The 21451-nt window shown below is 37.2% G+C and overlaps 2 protein-coding genes across 3 annotated transcripts; one reads left to right on the top strand and one right to left on the bottom strand.

The window, feature by feature from the left end:
• The first annotated feature begins 3 nt into the window (after window positions 1–3).
• LOC113117454 (transmembrane protein 54-like) lies at window positions 4–5786 on the top strand. 2 transcript variants are annotated; one of them, XM_026286136.1, is made up of 7 exons: window positions 4–117; window positions 447–621; window positions 2976–3172; window positions 3356–3415; window positions 3581–3772; window positions 4489–4617; window positions 5284–5786. In XM_026286136.1, exons 2-7 carry the CDS (start codon window positions 576–578, stop codon window positions 5401–5403), a joined length of 744 nt encoding a protein of 247 aa, XP_026141921.1. In that variant the 5' UTR covers window positions 4–117; window positions 447–575; the 3' UTR covers window positions 5404–5786. The 2 variants fall into 2 exon arrangements, with proteins under 2 accessions (XP_026141921.1, XP_026141923.1); XM_026286138.1 differs by lacking the exon at window positions 4–117 and having other exon boundaries at window positions 585–700.
• Window positions 5787–6127: 341 nt separating this feature from the next.
• On the bottom strand, window positions 6128–21253 carry LOC113117453 (tyrosine-protein kinase Lck). The gene is made up of 13 exons (XM_026286135.1): window positions 20894–21253; window positions 18357–18466; window positions 16553–16619; window positions 16377–16467; window positions 16069–16170; window positions 15074–15177; window positions 14575–14724; window positions 14279–14431; window positions 12116–12295; window positions 8815–8891; window positions 7133–7286; window positions 6881–7012; window positions 6128–6757 (listed from the first exon to the last, which is right to left on the bottom strand). Exons 2-13 carry the CDS (start codon window positions 18459–18461, stop codon window positions 6552–6554), a joined length of 1521 nt encoding a protein of 506 aa, XP_026141920.1. The 5' UTR covers window positions 18462–18466; window positions 20894–21253; the 3' UTR covers window positions 6128–6551.
• Between the last annotated feature and the right edge of the window lie 198 nt (window positions 21254–21451).

Genomic DNA, 21451 nt, shown 5'->3' with positions numbered 1-21451 from the left:
ACTGAGGAGGTTTATACTGCACAGACTAATGCATTAATGAGAGTCAGGTGTTCAAGTCCAGGTGCTCAGGTTTTATTTCATCAACTGACTGTGATCAACACTTACTGGAGAATGCAGGTGATTGAATATATATATACTCATTATAGCTAATCCTTATTTTGCTTTTTTACTTGGATAAATGTTATCAGTATATACCATTCCTAAAATATATAAAAATAAAATAAAAAAATAAAATACTTTTGCTTTAAAAGTTGGATTTGACATTGTACATTCGGACATCATGGAAATTTAAAACAACATTTTTTATTGTTTTTAAAAAAATTATGTTAAGATTTTAAAAGTATATTCAAAAATACAAACTACATCTGTCTGAAATGACCAGAAAAGTGTTTTAAAATAAAACAAAGGGCGCTATAAAATATCTGTATGTTGCTTTGTATGTTGAGGGCTTTGTTCCACACTCCGGAGCAAAAGGTGGCGGTTATGCGTCGATTTACGTTGGTTGCCAGCCACCGTAAAAACCAAGAAGAAGGGTGGTGACTCAGGACAGGTGCGCGAGCGGACAGGAAGTGGCCATGCACTCTGGTGAACGGGAAGGAGGAAGACACCCTGAGAGGCAAGGTAAGAGAAGATGCTTGAACATTTTAAACCCTGAATTATGACTTGATCTGAAAGAAGGACCTCAGGATGGTGAATTTGGGTGAGTTGGCCTTTATTCACATAACTAAAGTGTGCATTTCATGGGTCCGGCAAGCTATGTGAATAAGTTCTGGAAAATGGTCTGGATGTGGTCATGTTTATTTTGATGATACATCACAGCATTATTTTTTTGCCATACAAATCCCTCGCTGAATGCAATCTAGTTCTTTGATGAGTTGATGGATTTATGCTAGATATATATCTAAATCTCAACTATGTATTTGTATGTCTTCTGTGATACATACAAAATTTTATAAAAGGGATTATCAAATAATTTACTAATTTCTCCTGTGTAGCACAAAGGACAAAAGAATGTCTTTACATGTACAGGTGCATCTCAATAAATTTAGCTCTCTGTGAACAGCCAGCAATGTTTGTGGCTTACCCTCCTTGTGAAGGGTGTCAATGATTGTCTTCTGGATAACTGTCAGATTAGCACTCTTCCTCATGATTGTGTAGCCTCTGCCCGTGTTTCCATCGAAATTACCCAGAACATTTGTACCAGGAACTTTGTTTTCCCCCTAGACCTGTTGCTTTCTGCGTTTCCACTGCGGTGTAAAATACCGAGAAGATTAGGCAAATAGACTGGTGACTTAGGTCTGCGCACATTTCTCAATACTATAGTATGCTGATTTTGGACGTGCATCCTCTGCAGTTCAGACTTTGTGCATTCGACTCACTTGATAACATCAGTCCGCTCGCCACATATCTGAAGGTCTATCCGAGGTGAGGCTGCTTCTGGTCGGATGGATCATCACTGAGCTCCCGCTGATCGAGTGGAGCTCACAGTCTTCGAGATTGGCGAAACACATTTTAATAGGCGCTGTCTTCTAAATAAACCACAGATTTTAGTTTTAAACAACTACATTCTCGCCTAAAATACTTTTAAAATTATTTTCATGACACAATAACAGTAATATTTTGAAAATGATCCGAATAAATGGTGGTTGAACTCAACCAATGCTGCGTGAACTCAACCGATCAGGATGTTTAGCGCCCAAGTCCTGCCCCCGAAAGTTCCGGAACTTTGAAAAAGTACCACCTCGCCAACAGGGACTTTCTGAGGGGCATTTTTTTACCTGGAACTTTATTTAGTTCCTGGTTCCTGCTGTGGAAACACACAGAGTACCAGGCCAAAGTCCCTAGTTCCTGCGGTGGAAACGGGCCAATAGTGAATCAAACTGAAAGACTATTTTGAAGGCTCAGGAAATCTTTGCAGGTGTTTTGAGTTGATCTGCTGATTGGCATGTTCATATTCTAAATTGTGAATTGGTGGGTTTTTGTTAAATGTGAGCCAAAATCATCACAATTAAAAGAACCAAAGACTTAAAATACTTCAGTCTGTGTGCATTGAATTTAAGTTGAATTACTTAAATAAACGAACTTTTCCACAACTTTCTAATTTATTGAGAAGCACCTGTAATAGCCTATAAATGTTCACAGAAAATATAGAGCATTTAACTGAATTCAGGAGCACATTTACGTTACTGAAAATCTTGACATTCTTTTGAGTATGACATAGCGGTGTTCGGTTTGTGAGCTAGTGAACTAACCTTAAAGGGTTAGTTCATCCAAAAATGAAAGTTCCGAACCCGTAAGACCTTCGTTCATCTTTGAAACACAATTTAAGATATTGTTGATAAAAAGCGAGGGCTCTCTGACCCTCCCATAGACAGTAAGGGAACTACCACGTCCAGAAGAGTACCAAGATGTTTGAAAAAATAGTCCATGTCCATAGTCCATTCAGTGGTTCAACTGTAATGTTTGGAAGCTACGAGAACACCCTTTTTTTTTTTTTTTTTTTTGTGCAGAGAAAACATGTATATATAAAAACAATAAAACAATATAGTACTTTATTCCAAATTTTTCTCTCTACTGCGTTACTTTTCTGGATCTTAAAAGTGGTCGTTCCCTTGGAAGTACCCATGAAAATTCATTGGAAAAAGTGTGGGAACCATGTGGGACATGATGGAAAGTGTAAGGAAACCCTGATGGAAAAATACAGTGTTCGTTTGTGTACAATTATCATTGTGTTTGTCTGTTTCCCTCTATTATATCTGACATTATAACCCCATAACAGCTTTCTTTTAGTGAAGTCATGGCTCATGAAAAATGATCGTATGTAGTCTGAAGTTCATCTGGATTTCATGGTGCACATAATTCCTTGACTCATTCCCTCTTTTTTTTTATTTATTTATTTTATCTGGTGTCTGATCCTTCGTCTTCAATGTTTCACTGATTCTGTGTTTTTGGTTGATATTGTGTGTTTCTTGTAGGTCTTTGTTGTGGCAGTCTGAACGATGATAAGATCTTGATGAAGATGGGTTTGGGGCTGGTGTTGGTGGGTCATGTGAACTTCTTGTTGGGGGCACTGGTACACGGAGCTGTGCTCAGACACACAGAAGTGTTCTCCTGGAACAAGAAACTCATCTACCCCATCTCCAATGTCCTCGCTCTTGTGGCAGGACTTATGGTTTGTCTGTCTACAAAAGTGTAATGTATTTCTGTTTGTGATCATGTTCGAGTGACGTGGTGTTTGAGGCATAATGTGTAGAAGTTAATAAGAAGGTGTGTTAGTTAAAACTGCAAATTCACCTTTTCCACTGAATAAGTCCACACTGTAATTTATACATCTATATAACATTATAACCTACAGGCAATTATTGGTGGAATCTCGGCTATTGTTCTCTCAAAGAACAAAAAAAACCAGCTGCTGGTGAGTAGACACAAGCTCACAGTACTGTCCTTTTTTCCATTTGCTCTTTGTTGTGTTTTTGGTATTTATTTGCTGCCACTGCAAAACTTGCACTTCAAAATCTAAAGAATAAAATACGGTGTTCATGTGTTTATAATTTTTTAATGTATTTTATCCTTGTTGCAGAGTTGGTTTCTGCTAATTGTGAGTGTTTTGGCTGTTCTCTTGGGTGCCGCCTCTGCAGTGGGAATCACCGTTGCCACAGTGAGGGCCATAATGTGGGAAGGAAACACTCTGTTTGCCCACTGCGACCTGCCTACCAACATGACCTACTACAGCATCACAAATGAATGCCCCTTTGACCCCACACGCATCTATGTGAGTCAGTGAATCTCCAGTCTGGGGTCTCCTAGTGTAATCAAATACAAAATTATGATATGGGCCTCATAAATGCCTTTTTAAGAGGCTTTTTTTGCTGTTGAGATGCATTTTCTGTCACCAAAACTGAAGCGACTCAAGCCATAGTATGAAACAGTGGCCTTATTTATAAAACACAGATATGATTGTATTATCCTAAATTCCATGGATGTCATATGTCAAAAGTGAGGAATATATATATAATTATTTATTTATTCAGTCATTCATATGGAGATTCTGTAGGTGGAGTTGAGGGACGTTTTAATATTACACTCTAATTTAGGATGAACTTGTATTTATAAGGATGCATTCTGGAGCAATTAAAAAAATGGTACAGACAATTTATAAATTGTTATTAGGAACATTTTAGAAATTGTTGTATTTTACATTAAGGATCCTTTTACCAACACCTTTATATGAGGCTCCAGGGTTTCCATCGTCATGGAATTTCTTTTTTTCTTTCCCCCCAACTTTAAAATATTTAATTACCTAAAATTGTACTCCTATTAACAATGACATTTAAAAATCATTAATCTCAAATACATGTACGTGTCATGCAAAAAGTCATGGAAATTCATTGGTAAAAAGCAATGGAAGCCCTGTGGGACATAACGCAAAATATGCAAGTTAAAGGAAATACTAAAATAATGAAAAAACAAATGTATTTCTCTCTCCAGGGTACTACATTAGTCCTATGGTTTCCATTGATTCTGATGTCAGTGGTGGAGGTTGTGTTCTCCTGCCGATGTTTCTTGGCTTGCACTTCTTTCCTCCGGTTGCAATGCCCATGGAGGACAAATGTCAGGGTAAATAGAACGACATGCAGTGACTATGTATACTTGTTCTTGCTATGCAGCATGAAAGTATCGTTAAAGGTTGCGTGAGGAAAAAGTGATGAGGATGTTTATTGCAGCATAGCAGTGACAATTTACATATAGTACCTTGAGTTCAACAGAGTCAGAATGAACCCAGACATCCTACGTTCAAATCTTTTATACATTTTCTGTTTACTACCTTTCATGTAAATGAAGTTGCTCCTGTTGTATCAGCTGTAGTCTGTATGTTAATTAAGTTCTGACACCCTTTGTCTGAGGCGGTTCTCAGTGTCCCACACCTGCTCCCATTCTACAATTGTTCACTATTTGCTGAGTATGCGATCATCCCAAATGGTCTACAAACAACATAACTCTAGACTTTCATCTTCTCTATAATAATTAAGCCATTTTGGGATATAAGCATGTTCGAACATATTGGGGAGTGGGAGCTGGGTCGAGGCAGGCTATGATTTTTTTAAAGTTGACTTGCTGTATCTTTGAATTGAGTGCATTTAAGATACAAATCAGAATTTGATTTGAAATTAAAGTTTGAGGTTGTTTAAAGGGAAATTTTGCACGCCAGTTCCACATTATACCTGATAAACATTTTGTATTCTTTAAATACAATGTAAACGTTTGGGTTTGGTGCTTGTTCAGCTGCCAGAAGAAACCACACTTCCACCAGGAGATGATCCAAACGCGGAGGAGGAGCCTACAGAACAGAACAACCTACTTGACAAAGACACTGTTGCTGTGGAGACTAGTGATTGGCTATAATTCCTAGGTATACATCACATAGAACTGCTGTATGACAGTGGAGCAAGAAATACCAAGTGCCAATGCAAATAAAAGCATAAAGTGGCTAGCAGTTGAAGAGAGCTGGCGTTCTGACATCTGTCTTAATTCAGCACTAATGTTCTGTTATTCCTCAGTCTTAAGGGTCAGACTGTGACCAATGCTATTGGTTTCACCATGTAAAGTGCACAATGTTTACATATAAACAATGTGTGTGATGATTGTTTTATGTTTGTTACATATTTTCTACACTGATGGGATTCCTTGTTACGGAGCATTTGTATAAAATATTTTTCTATTTAAAACTGAGATTCTGAAATTGCTCTTAATTGGATTGACGGGCCAAATATATCTGTGCATGTAAATATCTTGTCCATTGTCCTTTTTCTACTCCTTTTTATTCCTCACATGTCTAGAAAATTAGTGCAGAATATTTGGATAAGGTATTTGTTTTGTTTCCTCAAACTCTGAGAAAGTCCTTGGCTAAAAGAACCTTTTTTTTTTTTTTTTTTGTGAACCCAGAAATATCAGGTTCAAAATTCTTCTCCTGTTACATTGACTTCTGATAAGGTAAGCAGCAATTTCTCTCACTTATTTTTTTTTCTAGTTAGTGTTTACAGGAAGATGTAGATATTTAACAGACTTAGTCACAGTGAATATGAAATCGTTTTGATCAAACAAATGAAAAGAGACAGAATGAGGCCCATTTATCTCTTGGACTGTTTTACTGGCTCAATATTTCATTATGCAGTTATATATGCTTATATAAAAAATAAACACAAATCTGAGAGCAGAATGAAGAAATAATAAAAGCTCAAGGGAAGAACATAAAGGAAAGCATTCACTCATTCATTAAGAGCACAACTGATCCAAAGATTTTCCTGTTGAGATTGTAATAAAAAAAATAAAAAATTCCATCTGCTAAAAAACTATACATGCACCCGTTTTACACTGTTGGACAAAGCTAAGGCAAAATCCATGAACAGTTAATGATCATTATAGAAAACATTTTAATTAGAAGACATAAAATCTCAGTTTTTTTTTTTCCACTCAACTAAAGATGACTTGAACTGTATTTTGGAATATTTTTCAATACAAGTCTTTAATGTGAGCCCGTGGACTGTACGTTTTCAGCAGGGCTGCTCCTGGTACTGTCTCTCTGTGGCGGTGAAAAAGTCCTCTAGAACACTGCGCAGATACTCAAATGTGGGTCGATTGTCTGGGTTCTCTGTCCAACAGTGTTTCATGATATCATATAGGTCCTCGGGGCAGTTATCGGGGCAAGGCATGCGGTACCCTCTCTCAAGGTTTGCGATCACCTCTGGGTTTGTCATTCCTGAAAGATCAAGAGTAACCGTGTGGGGAATACAAATTCTGAGACCGAATGATTTCATAATGCATTTCCCATTAATGCTACTATACAAAGTTAAAAAGGAAACACATAAAGCTTGTTTGTTACCTGGATATGGGATTCTTCCATAGGTAACAATCTCAGTCAGCAGTACTCCAAACGACCAGACGTCTGATTTGATTGAAAAGGTGCCGTAGTTTATGGCCTCAGGTGCCGTCCATTTGATAGGAAACTTTGCACCTGTGTGATTTAAGGCATCTTTTTGTTAAAGCATCTCTGGTATCCCAGCCAAACTGTCTTTCTCTGGTAATCAGATCTTGTAACAGGATATAACAGAGCATGATACAGACGCCGCCTTACCTTCTCTGGCAGTGTATTCGTTATTTTCAATGAGGCGGGCGAGGCCGAAGTCAGCAATCTTGCAGATGAGCTCATCAGACACCAAAATGTTGGCAGCTCTCAGGTCTCTGTGGATGTAGTTCTTCTGCTCTATGTAAGCCATTCCATCTGCGACCTGCAGGGGGCAGTGCAGTGTTAATAAAAAGGCAGAATAGCATACTGTCATGTTTTCTACAGTTTAACATGTAGCTATACTATGCAAAGCATGTATGAAATACTGTTATGAATATAACAAAGAAATCTTTTGTAAGATTAGGGCTATAAATATTTTTACTTTCACTTTTGGATTTAATGCATCCTTACTGAATAAAGTAGGCCTATTCATTTCTTCAAAACAAAATAATGCAATGTGCAAAATGATGAAGTCATGAGACATAGGTTGTTGCATAGGTGTTTCACATACTCATTTTATAAAGCAGTATGCAGTAGGTTTGTATTTCTTTCCGAATCGAGCCCATGCTGCACACACAGACAGAGGTCAGTTCCTGAGACAGGGAGGCTCATGCTTTAACTTCCCTTGATTTGACTTTTAACCCTCACTGATCCACTCCACCCAGCACAAACCCACACAGAAGGCTGGTTTGCTGCTATACTTCCTGATGCCTGATGCATCTTCTTTCTTTATTTTTACCATATTTAAGCTAGCTGAAGCTTCAACTGATCTCAGAACAGTAAGGTAGATGGCTGCTTAACTTCTCATAAGTCTGCTCTTTTTGAATCGGCACCACAGTGGGAGAGTGAAGTACAACTTTTCTCCTAGTTGAGCTCTGTAGTCTTCCTGTCATTTTCTTCAACTCTTTCACACAAAATTAGACTAATCTGTGATTGTGGGCAGATAATACTATAGCTTTTCTGTACAGTATATGTGTATGTTTGCAGATGTGTTGTTATAGGTGTTGCATGATTATAGTGTGCTTTCTGTAGAGGATGTTGCACTGTGACACCGTGCGCATATTTGTTCAAGGAAGTCATAGTTCAAAAATGTGTTGGTTTGATGTGAACATGCCTCATTTGCCTCAGAACTGTCAGGTTAGCATAAATGTGTAGACATGCATCTCATCTGTGTATGTGTTGAGAAGAGGCAACAAGCTCCATGTATTCATTTCACCAAGATTTAAAAAAAGCGTAGAAGCAAGTCTTCTCATTTTATGGAGAAGACTAGCTGAAAGATATCACACAGCATCTAAGCTCATCCCTAAAGCGAAAGACTCTTTTTAATGCTGCTTCAAAAACATCCTGCCTCTCACTTTCTCTGTTATCTTTTGTCAGTTTGTGGGTAAAAATGTTAGTTTAATTTACCAGTCTTCAGTGTCACGTGACTCTTCAGAATGAATTCTAACATGCTGATTTGGTGCTCAAAAATAATATATTTACATTGTGTGTGTGTGTGTGTATATATATATATATATATATATATATATATATATATATCAAGTCTAGATAGTTTGGCTTGGGTAGCAGTACAGTTGTTGTATTTAGGTGTCTAGACTCGTTCCAACATACACAGTTGTGCTCATTGTTAACCATGAGATTAGGAAGCAGAGCAACGGCTGAATAACGCTGCCATCACAAGCTTAGAGACAGTGGTCAAACAGAGGAATGAGTGAAAAACAGGATATGCAAGGGTCTGTAAAGTAGCCCACCTGAGCAGCCATATCGATCAGCGTATTGATGGGTATAGCACATCCCTCTGGAGTCTTTAAAAAATCCACCAGGCTACCTAAAATTAGAGATAACACAACATTGTAACATACATAATTTACATAGAGCAAAAAAGATATCAGAATTTAATAACTGCACTTTAAACTGTAAAATGTTAAATATATTTAAATCTGGCTGGCTGGAAACTAATCAAGTGAGACTGGGCAGGGCGTTTTCAGCTCTTTGCTTTGCTTTGATTTAATTTAACACTTTTTTTATCATTTGTAAGTCTTCTGTCTTGTCTTCAGCAGCCTTTTTTAAACATTCATCAACCACAACTCAATGTTACCGGAAGCATGCTCTCTTCCATCAGTCATTTTAGTTCAAAAGGAAACAGCAGATAGATGAATGCTGTTGTTTCGGCCCGATATGTAATATAATGTTCTGTATGTTCTTCTCTGAGTTTACGAGAAACGCAAAAAATAGCATACAGATTAGATCCAAGAACTAGAACAAAACAACTTCAGGAAGTGAGCGCAACCAGTTTGGATTAGTCACTGAGACGTTTGGTGTTAAAGGCCAAAGCTGTTGCGTTTGAGACGACGAGCTGTGTTGGAAAAAGAAGATCCGACCGACCCTGGAGGAAATTCCCACAAAGGTGCAGCGGAAAATGCTCTGTTAGGACTCAAGTAATCAGCCATACACCCTTTCATCTCAGGTTGCATTACGGTGTAAAATTCAAGGTTGTGGTTAAGTTTAGATAAAGTTCCCGTGTTTTGAATCATTCTATTATTGTCTCCATTGTTAAAATAATAGGGGTGGAAAAAAGGCCCATCAACCTCTTCTTTAAAACACAGACAACAATTGTGCTTTAAAACACACCACATGCATCCTAAACAAAGAATTGGGAGATTTACAAGCTGAGCGTAGTTTTCCATCAGCTTCCTTTAAGAGGGGACACAAAGCAGGACCATTCACGAGCTGCGCCACCAGCGCGCTGACGTTGTAACGTGGCTGTTCCTCTGAGAGTCTTTTGTTACTGTCAGCATCAATATGACATTCTGGAGGCCCAACAATCCTCTTAGGTGCAGTGAGACCAACAAACCACAGAAACAAACCATACTGGGTTACACATGGAAAAACGTACATCGGAATACGCCTGCCGATGATGACCTTAGGTGCCATTGTTGCGTTAAAAAGAGAAAAGATAGGGTGTGGACTCTGTGGAGGTCTTTTTTGTGAGCATTTATGAGTCTGACTTGTTGTGGTGAGTTTCTGGGTGGTTGGCTATAAATTAGAGAGCATTCCTTGAACACTTACTTTTTATAAATTCCACTGTGTTCATCTTTTATTCTCTTTCTCTGTCCCGCTGCTTTCCGCCTCTCTCAGTGTCTTTTCAATATGATGGAATTTGTGCTGTAACTGTGACCCTGCTTTCTACGTCAAGTCCGGTTTTGCTGTGCAATGCTCTATAAACAGGTTGCAGTAAGATGTGGTGTGTGTATGAGGGGCTTATTATGTAATAGTGGTTAGAGAAAATTAAGAAACATAACTGCAGCTATAAAGATTTTTAGCCCTTCTGAAACAAACTGCAGCTGTATAGGTTTTTCTCGTCAGTAAAGCTTCATCAAGATAAACTCATAAAAATAAAATGCCCACAAAGCAGAAACCAAACAATATTTTAGCATCTTTTGAGGTACTCTGTCGGTTCAGACACAGTGTAGACTGATGGCTGTGAAGAACCAAAAACCAGCAAAAAAAAACAAATCTTACGCCTTAGGACTTGTGCAACATTTTCATTCATGTGAAGTCGTTTTATGTTTTAAGCTTGACAACTCGCAGACAAAAATCTGTTAAACATCTTTTGTAGTCCACAGAAGAAACTAAGTCATTTTGGTTTGCAATGGCATCAGGGTGAGTAAATAATGACAGTAGTTTTATTTTAATTGAACTAATCCTTAGGGGAAAAGGAGTGGTAACAGATTGAAAATAGTATGAACATGTTTTGAAAAAATGGGACTTATGAAACATGCATCAGATCTGTGTACAATAACAACAAGAACAACATAAGGACAGCTAAAACAGAATGATGTGAGACACTAAACTGAAGCGGGTCATTTTCTGTTCTAGAACACTCAAGGTGGGAACACCACCAGATATGAAACAGAAGCTCTACATGCCATACACATCTGCATGCCATACACATGAGGGATGTCAAAACCTCTTAGTGAGCGATGACAGGCATGAATCAGCTCGTTTGATTTAACACCAGACATTTTGAAGGAATAAAAATGAGGGCTGTGACTATCAGATATTGAGAGGGACATGTCACTTCAAATATTCAGATAATTGGTTGAGATGAAAGATTTACATTTGGTCCCATTGTAATCTTGAACATTTTTACACAGTCACAGTTTTTTTATTCTTTTTGATTTTTAGCAAGGATCAAATTAAACTGTCAAAAATATGTATATTTCAAATAAATGCTGTTACTTTAATGTTCTATTAGTAAAATAATCCTGAAAAAAAAAGTTTCACGGTTTCCGGAGAATTTTTATTGCCATAAATTACATTTTGCAATATATTAAAAATGAATAAAGTGATCTTATTGTAATAATATTACTGAACACAATATAACTAACTGTTTTAACTGTACTTTATTAAATAAATGCAGCCTAGGTGAGCATAAAAGATTTATTTAAAAAACATGAAAAAAAAATATCCAACCCCCAAACCTTTGAAAAGCATTTTGATAAATCTTGATTTTATGTAGAAAGTGTTGTATGCTTACAAAGATGCGTGTATAATCATAGTTAACCTCAAAAAGGCTCATAGATGTGCATTCGTCCATATAAGTAAAAGAGACAGAGCACATTTCTGTAAATATAAAAACACTGCGGTCAATGAAAGAGACTGAAAAAAGTTGCCCCTCAAAAATACTCAAAGGGGGTGTTTGATGTTTCTCTGCTCAGAATCATTCAGGTGAGTGAGGGACGCGTATTGAGATGCCTCCAATATCTTCAAAGCCTTGAGAAAGCTTTGTTTTCATAGAGCGGACACAAATGAGGAACTGCTTTGGGCTTTACACACAAACAAGACTGCTTATGATCCTGATACTGCTCGGACCTGTTAGATCATGAAAGTTTGAATGGAAGTTTACTCAGTGAATGTGTCTGTGTTTTGTAAAGGAAGTTCAGGTGGGACACGGGGATGATTTAATACTAGACACAAAGGCTTTGTCATTCCATTGAAGTCTCCCCTCCCTTGTTCGCATGAGTGTGTAAGTGCATTTGCGTGTCTCACCGTTCTCCATATACTCAGTGATGATGTAAATGGGCTCCTGCGTAACCACAGCGAAAAGTCGCACCAGTCGAGGGTGCTGCAGGGCCTTCATCAGGTTCGCCTCTGCCAGGAAAGCGCTGATGGACATGGTACCTGTCTTGAGACTCTTGATAGCCACTCGACGGTTGTTGTTATACAGCCCTATAAACAGAGAGAGAATAAGGGTGTGTGTTATTTTAAAGGGGAAGTAGTCCCAACCTAAAACCGGGTTATTTTTTTAACCCAAATGCTGGGTTGAGCCTTTTGGTAATTATTTTGGGTTATTTTTTCAGTGTTTGGGTAGTTTATGTGTTACCCAGCTCCTGGGTCAAACGCAACAACCCAATGTTTGGGTAGTTTTTGTATTACTCAGATCCTGGGTCAGACTTAACCCAGCGGTTGAGTCATCCTAAAGCGGGGATTTGCGTGTCTTCTCTTTTAGTTTTTTTGTTTGTTAAACGAGTTTAAATACGGACAATATGTATAGCCTATTAAAACGATATAAACAATGCTGTAAATGATAATAAAAGGAAAATAAAGGAAGTTAACATGCAAACCAGTGGTTGTGTGGATTATTTTAGAAAAGTTTAGAGGATTTAAGTTAATCTGTAAACATTATTTAATGTATGAAGTAAAAAATAAGGTAGTAATATAGTAAAAATGAACTTTATTTGGGTTAAATCAACCCCTTATGTTGGGTTAAATAAACAACCTAATTTGCTGGGTAAAATTAACCCCAAATGTGTTCTGTCCTATATTTACTCAGCCCTTGGGTTAATAACAACCCACATTGGGGTGTTTGTAACCCAGTGTTTTTTAGAGTGTAATGAAAATTCTGTCATCAAATTTTTCATGTTGTTCCAAACCTGTACGACTACTTTTTTCCCAGTGGAACACAAAGGAAGCTATTTTGAATAATGCAGCTAACCAAACAGTACAAAACCCTCAAAAAAACAAAACAAGAAAAAAATCATTTTTATGGGTGAGTTATCACTTTAAAGGCTGATTTTGAAAAAGACAACATCTCATTTACTGGAAAATTTATTTTCCTGAGGCCATACTATTTCATTAAGGTATGAGTCTAATATTTATGTTGTTATAAAAGCATTGTGAAATAAGTGGCATTGTGAAAACTGTTGCGATATTTGAGGGTGTTTTTAAAGAATTTGATTTGTGAGAAATCCACAATGTTTTCTTCACCAAGTTTCTTTGGCTTCACAGTGTTTGACTTCTTGAAAACCGGTTGACTTTTTTTTTCTATGGGTTTGATTTGTATGATGTTATCACAAATGAAAACGGCTGTGGTTTAATGAATGGAACGGTTCAGTACATGAAACGGTTCTTTCATTTGAATGAGGAAAGACATTCACTGCAAAACCAAACAAAATGGCATCTATGATGCGGGCCCTTCTAGTCATGGAGCTGACAGGCAGCGAGGGAAACATGCCGGTTGCTATAACAACCAGGGACAGGAAGTGGTTGAACTAAAGCCTTGATGTGACTTCTATGGTTCTATTTTAGGGTCAAGACAAGACGAGCATAATTCTACTGTAGTTTGTTTATGTTTGAAAACTGGTCACATCTAAAAAAGAAAAATATTGTCAATATAGAAACAAAAAACATGAGTTTAGGCCATGATGTTACTGTAATCCTAAAATTGCAGCATCCTGTTGGTATCTAAACAAAAATATGTAGCATAATTCATATACTTAATATTTTATATCAGTGGTTTTTAGCTCACAGGAGTGTCTTAGATCACAGGATGAGACTACCTAAAATGCTGATTCTGCTAATTTACAATTCTTGGACTATCTCCAATGCTAAACATTAGTCAAACATTCCAACAAGCTTACTATATGTACAGTTCTGATATGCCAGGTGGTCGGGGAGACACACTCATAACACATAAGCCTGTAGATGCATGTTTATCTTTACCCATTCATGATGGTCCAATGCACAATGTTTGCTCACATTTGCAAACGTTTCCAGACAAGCAAAGGCAAACCAGGCACAACACCTGGATGCTGAACTGCATTTGATGTTCATTCTTATTTGTCTAAAGAACTTTGTTGCTCAGTCTTTCACCCTGAATCTCGACATTAAGAAATACACTCAACACAAGTTAGGAAGTAAAACACTTCTTACCCATCCATACTTCACCAAACTGCCCCTGGCCCAGTCTACGCTCCAGTTTGAGAGACTCACGAGGCACTTCCCACTCATCCTGCCACCAGGGCTTCTGAGGGGCTCGGGTTTGACACGGCTTCACCAGGCGAGTGCATAGTCCATCGGCCTCTCCTGCACAGAGGAAGAGAAACAAATGTCACTTTTCAACCACACTACATTTGAGCTCTTATAAACAGAGTGACTGAGCTGTTCTTATGCCTTTTATGAATAACCCGACCGATCTGAGTAAGGTACATATGAACACTTGAACATACGTGAATAATGTTTGACCAGCTCTGAGAGGGAATTGAAGGAGATCTTGGTGGTGATGTAGAATCCGCCCGCGTCCAGGTTGCGAATTCTGTAGTGCTTGATGATGTCACCTTGTGTGTGGTCCAGGTCTCTCACTGACAGGGAGAAACTACCTAAGGCACCAGAACAACAGGAAAATCCAGAGTCAGAGGCTGCCACCTTCATCCACCTTCATAACAGTGAGAATTTCTAGATTGGAGTCATTTTACAGTTAATGTTCTTCAATTCATCCTTTCCTGTAACTTATTTGAAATTCTTTTTTTCTTTTTTTATATTTAACAGTATTTTTTAAAATGATTATGCAAACATATATATATTTTTTTTTACATTTTGTAATTATAAAAAACCCCGTATTAAGCCAGTATTGTTATTAAGCCAGTATTGTGATAGCACTGTCTGATGTGCCTTTATATTTGTGTGTTTGTTTTGTTGTTGTGTGGGGAGAAATGAATTGTTTTATACCTGGTGTGGTCTCACTCTCTCTGATGAGGAAGGAGCCCTGCGTATTACCGGGGGCCAGTAATTGCCTCATGGCGTCGTTCCTGGAAAGGTTTTTAAAGAACCACCTGCAACACAACAAAATCATCATTTTCTTAGCTGTTTGACTCATTAATTGTCTCATTTTGGGGTTTCATTTTTTTAAAACAGGGTTGGGATGTTTCATTACTCCCACGATCAGATCCTCCCACCATCAAAAGTCTTAAACCTGAACATGTGCAGAATTGTGCCGTCAGCAGGTTCTGGGGTAGTGATGCTCAGAAACTTGTGAGATTTGTGGGAGTATTTTTTTCTTCTATTCTTTCCATTACTGACACCCCGTAATCATCTGTCGTAAGCAGCAAGGGTTCCCCTAAATGAATCAACCTTTCAGCCACAGATTTGGGGTGGTATTTCCCAGATCTCACTGTGGGGAGGTTGATTTAATCTTCTTTATCCAGAAACCCACAGCAGCTGATCTGCATAAATATATTTCTGTCATGACAACTCTAGGAGAGATTAGCATAGTAATGTATATGACAATGTTAATGTGTTGGAGGATCTTGGTGGAATTGATGTGCGATGCTGCTGCTGTTGCTGCAGCAGAGCAAATACACAGACTTGCTACATTGCCAATTCATCCACAACATGCTGCTGTGAGCATGTAAGAAATACTGCTGCTGCACATATAACATGAATGAAATGACCTCCATATAGCATGAATCACCCCATAGCAGATCTATACTGGTGGAGCTGGGGAAGGTGGAGGGTTTCCAGCAACTCATTGGCTGCTGATCCAAAAAGATCCAAACGGTTGTGCCATTTGATGATGTCCTTATGTCAGATTGAGTTTGACCTATCGGACTGCCACCATCTAGAGTTTCATGTCAGAACTTTGGATTTAATTGTGCTCATGTGGATTTATTTGCATTTGTGTGAGTGTATGCACTTTGTATGCAATCGATCCTTGCGTTACTTACGGTTCTGTCTCCATGCTGTTCAGTTTCCCTACAAAATTCTGTGGTATGTATCCCCTCTGCCCGGTAAACAGAGACTCCGCCATGAACCAGTCAGGATCATCTCTAAGACACACATAGACACATACATTATAGTTTCAACCATGAAAGTATCTGCTCTTAAAACGGCACAAATAATTAAAATGGAGAAAATCTGAAACGACATTCAGTTCAATTCAGCTTCTCAAAACCCAACTTGAGTTGGTGAGAGTGAATGGTCAACCATGTTTGATGATCTACTGAGATTGTCAGTGAATGTAGGCTCTGCTTACTCATTTAGGATTTTTAGCTTTTCCCCTTTCTCAAACCCAAGGTCATCACTGTGGCACGGCTCATATTTGTATAAGGCTACCACCAGGTTCTCTGGAATACACAGATGACAACAGTGAACAGTCTGAAACACCTATTATGAGCATATCTGTAGGACGTTTTGAATGTGTCTTCTCACCTGGAAGAGGAGATGATGGTGGAGGTGTGTACTGGGATGGATAAGGAATCAGAGGATCATAGTTTTGCTTGAGAGAGGATAGAAAACAATGTCAAAATCCAGTGTGAACAAACAATATTCATTAATAAAAAAATATGGCTACAGCTATAAAACAGTGACTGTAATTCTGTCCATGTTTAAAATCAGAACAGTTATGGCAATTGTTATTATTAAAATTCTAAAAACACACAAATATTAAATAAGCTATTAACAACGTCTGAAGGAAAGTGGTTTTAATTATTCGACAATGATGAACGATTTCCATGAAATCTCTTCATGACATCAAAATCTTTAACCTGTCTCAATAAGTTAGGATTGTCATAAACCACACAAAGCCACTTCCCTAAATAGGGTGGAGCTGTTCTTATTTTCTTCTTTCACAGCCTATTATGAAACCACTACCTCAGTAAAAACAAACATTCCATAATTATCATTATGCCATTAACAACATGTGCTGTTCCCTTTAATTTCTAATCTACTTCAATAAAAACAAATCACAAGGAAATGTGTCTCAAATTGAGATTTTTACGTCCTCAATTCATTACTAACACAAAGGCTCATTTCCTTCAGATTATGTAAGTGGGTTAGTGGGCTGACTTGTCTGAAGAATGTGTCACATCAATGCAAACAGACCATGAACAGATACAATTATTATGATTACTTAAGTATTTGTATAAGTATTTGTGCTGAATTCAATTAGAATATTACATATGAAAAATCATTTTCCACATGATTCAACTGAACTAAACACAATTACAGATTAAGAGATCACCTGAAAACATTTATGTATTGGGGTTAGGCCTACTACCCAATAGTAGAAGTAGGCCTAAGACAAAAAGAGATTTCGATTGAGTAAGATAATACAACAGGTTGTGTTATTTTCAACACATCAGTTTTAAGAGTGTGGGGTCAGTGGTCAACCATCTATAGAAGATATACAGCGATTATCAGTATTGCTAAGCATTAAGGATTTTCACCCTAAAACAAACAAATATTCCATTTCAGTTTGAGCAAGGCAGATCTTTTTTGTTGTTAATGCTTTGTGTAGCACTTCGTTGTGTTTTGTCTTGCTTTATAAACCACAGAGATTTGTAATGCATCTCTTTAGTGTTGAGAATGTCTCTACCACTTCCTTTCTGTATCTTTTCTCCACATATTTTGTGACTTCTCTGTCAATTGTCACGTAACAACCTGCCTTTTTTTTTGTCTCAAAATGATGAAATCGTATGATATATCAAATAAAGAAAAAAAAACTGTCACTGTTACTTTTGTAATGTAGAAATAGGCTACTACAATTTTCTACTCATTACGTGAATTATTCAATGACTTCTCAAGGGGTTTTTCTACTGGATTTTTTGTTGGGCAAAGTATCTTAGTTCTTCAACCTAAAGGTCTTGTATCCACTCTAGCACAGCTCGCTAACTGTCTTGGGAATCTTAAATATGTTTTATATATATTAAAAATTTAAAAAATTTAAAGCATTTACTTCAGTATGGTTTATCGCCATACCTTCCGATACATAGCATATTTCTCTTCGCTGATTCGGATACTAAATGCTCGAGCAGCCTACATGGTTGGTATGGATACTTGCCTGATTAAGCTATTTATTTTCGCAAGCGTCTGTTTAGCTCACCCTAACTTATCTAAATTTGTGGTTACTGATTTTATGCTGAGATATACTTGAATGTAGAAGTTAAAAAATAAGTGTTAAGTGTAGCTAACATTCTCGTCAGCAGACATACAATACAAAAACACATAGACATACCTGTATTTGACTGGATGGAGGCTTTGGGCAGTTACATTTATCGCAAAATTCATCTGGATGGTAGGAGAATTCGTCATCAGGATCAAAAGAGCCACAGTTCCCCATATTTGCTAAGCATGAGAGAAATACAGTGACATAATTTTTAGAACTACAGTAAGCATATCCAAGTATATGATCATCAGTTCATCAGTCAAGCGATCTAGCTCCTGGCGAATAAAAAGTTTGAAGCAGTGGCTAAATAAATCAATTGATTCATTTACATTTACAATAAATATGTTTTAACATTATGCTGTGTATCTATTTGTGACTATTTGACATGTATTCTCGTTAAGTTTTTATGACTGTAGTAGTTGAACTGAATATTTTGTGTAAGACTGCTCACACTGGATTAATTATTTCCTGATATATCAAACATTTATTTTTAATTTAGGCCTAACATTTAATAGGCATATGTATCCACAGGGTTGGACAAACAGTAAAAATAATAATAATAATAATTCGGTTCTGAAGCAGATCTGTAACGGAGGTTAATATTCTTTATGAATTCTAGACACACTTTTTTCAAATCAAACAGTGAGTTTCAGACAGTTTTTTTTAAATAAACAAAGGGATTTGGATTACAGTGATCCGCATGCACGTGTGTGTGTGTCTTGAGCACGGTGTGTGTAGCGTTATGAACCTGGAAAGTTCTGTCCATAAGTGTTTGTACGGAAGGATGAACTGTATTTTTGTAAAAAAATTAATATGTAAACACGAAAGCCCACAAGCATTGTCATTTCCATTAAGAAGATAAATAATGGGCTAACTCACTGTGTATGTCTCTGTGGGGCTTGGACCCGTGAGAAACTGAGTTGGTGGGTCAGGAAAAGCTTAAGCCTCTGGGTCAAACAGAACACTGCATGCTCATGGGACAGTTTGGGAGATCAGCCCATATCAAAGCAGAAGACAAGACTTTCCACTGACCCGCGGCCTGTACCTGACCCTACCAGTATCAGTGCAAATGAGTCTCAAGAGATGCACGCCAAGGTCAAATGTTTTGGGTTAAGTATGCTTTCTGAAGTACGAAGCATAGTTAATGTTTTTGTGACACAGGTGTTCCTTTTTAATCCCTTAGTTACTGGGGGTTGTTTTAACTTTCACTATATGGGCAAAAAACACACTTTCATTTGTTATGCAGGTATGGAATGAAATGAGGGTGACTAGATGATGACAGATGGCTTCGTGCTCATTAAGGCCTCCAGTTTCTCCTGTTACAGAGGATGGGTTTGTATTGGTTTGAAACGAAGCCAAACAGATCAAATGCCTCTGCAATCTCACCGACACAATCAATCAAAGTTTTTTTTTTATATATCATTAAATCAACATTATGTTTGAGAGCAAACAGAAATCAAGAGGTTGAGACATGAGGGAAAAACTTCACTAATTCATACAAAACAGTCAAAGCTCTGCCAAAAATAAATACAAATTTAGATTTTATTGTCCGTAGGCCTATTTTATATATACCAAGCTGTTGTGTTTTAAATTATCTTATAATACCAGATTAGAATATTTCGAAAAAATGCCTGAAATGACTTATACCTTCCCAAATAAATAAATAAATGATCTTAACACATACATCATGATCATTTGATTTGGAATAAACATTAAAGAATGACTGTTAAAAAAATGAAAGTGGCTGTCAATACTAGCGAGAAGGCAGTATTTAATAAGAACGCATAGTTTTTCTGACCTAATGTTTATTAAATTTTCCTTTTGCAAAAAAAAAATAATAATAATAATAATCAATTATTTAACCTATGTTCATTTTTGAGGATTTTTCTTTTCTGGGACTGAAGATACATTTTTTTTACTGATTTAACATTCAAATACAGTGGCGAAACGCAATCTAAAAAACTTCCTTAGTGACTGAATCACAATTTTAATTTAAAATCATGAAATTATTATTGACTGACCTTGAAATTTAATACGATACAACACATGCAGTGATGATGTTCATGATATTATCTCTATATTTCCTTTGTGACTTACTTAAAATATAATTAATTTTTAACGCTAAAGAGTTGAAAGTGTAATAGCGTTCTAGATATTTTGATTTATACAATGCCTACAGTTATAGATATGATTTTTTACACAAAAACACTCTCACCTCTGCTTTTCTATATCAGAATTGAAAGATGTTATCCCTGTATTATAAATGTACATAACTGTAAATGTACATCGCTGATTCTTTTTTTTTAAGAAAATAAAAGCCTTATTTTATATTTTTTAGCAAATATTCTCAGCTCAGTTTGAAGCTCTTTTTGATTTATTTTCTTTTTTATAATTGGTTGATACTAATTTTTTTCAATAGTTTCTTCTGCTCCATCTCAGACTGTCTCAGGCTTTAGTTTTCGCTCGTAAAATGTCATCTGATAAATCACTTACTGATTTAAAAAAAGACTGTCTGAGAATACTTTTACCGATAACCTATACTCATTAAAACTAATCTTGGCCTTGTTTTAAACAAACAAAATTAGATCCCAGCTGGTAAAACTTACCTTTTCTGTTGACAGAAGTTGCTGATGTTAGTGACGGGCCAGTTCAGCAAGCATTGTCATGTCTTTAGCTTTAGATTTTATGAAGAACACATTTTGCCACAGAGCAACAAAACCAAGATTACAGACAAACCGACAAGATCTGTAAAGTTTCGGCGTGTATCGAAAAACATGTGCTGCTAAAGTGTGTAAGGCTTTGTAAGTCACGTCACAGTCTGACTTCCCACCTTAACGAAGGCACATCATTTGCAAAGGCATCACTCACACACACACACACGCGCGCACACACACCACAGTGGTGCAGAGCAAGCTGATGATAGAGCTTCCTGTCGTTGAGGTGTTTGAGCTGATATTTAACATTTGTCAGCAGGTGCACACTGCTCTGAGCAGCTGGTGTCACTGGAGTGAAGGATTCTGGGTCAGGACTCCACTTGTCACCTGCTTTTGTGGTGCCATGATGTCAAAGAGCGGAAACTTTAACGGCATACATGGCTTTTTGGCTTGTATTTGTACTAAAAAGAGCCACGAAACTTTACATTTGAATGTTTAAGCTCAGAAGTG

The sequence above is a fragment of the Carassius auratus genome, chromosome 17 (assembly GCF_003368295.1).
Source record: "Carassius auratus strain Wakin chromosome 17, ASM336829v1, whole genome shotgun sequence".
Classification (NCBI taxonomy): Eukaryota; Metazoa; Chordata; class Actinopteri; order Cypriniformes; family Cyprinidae; genus Carassius; species Carassius auratus.
Note: the sequence above shows the minus strand (reverse complement) of the source record. Positions and strands in the feature narration are given on the sequence as shown.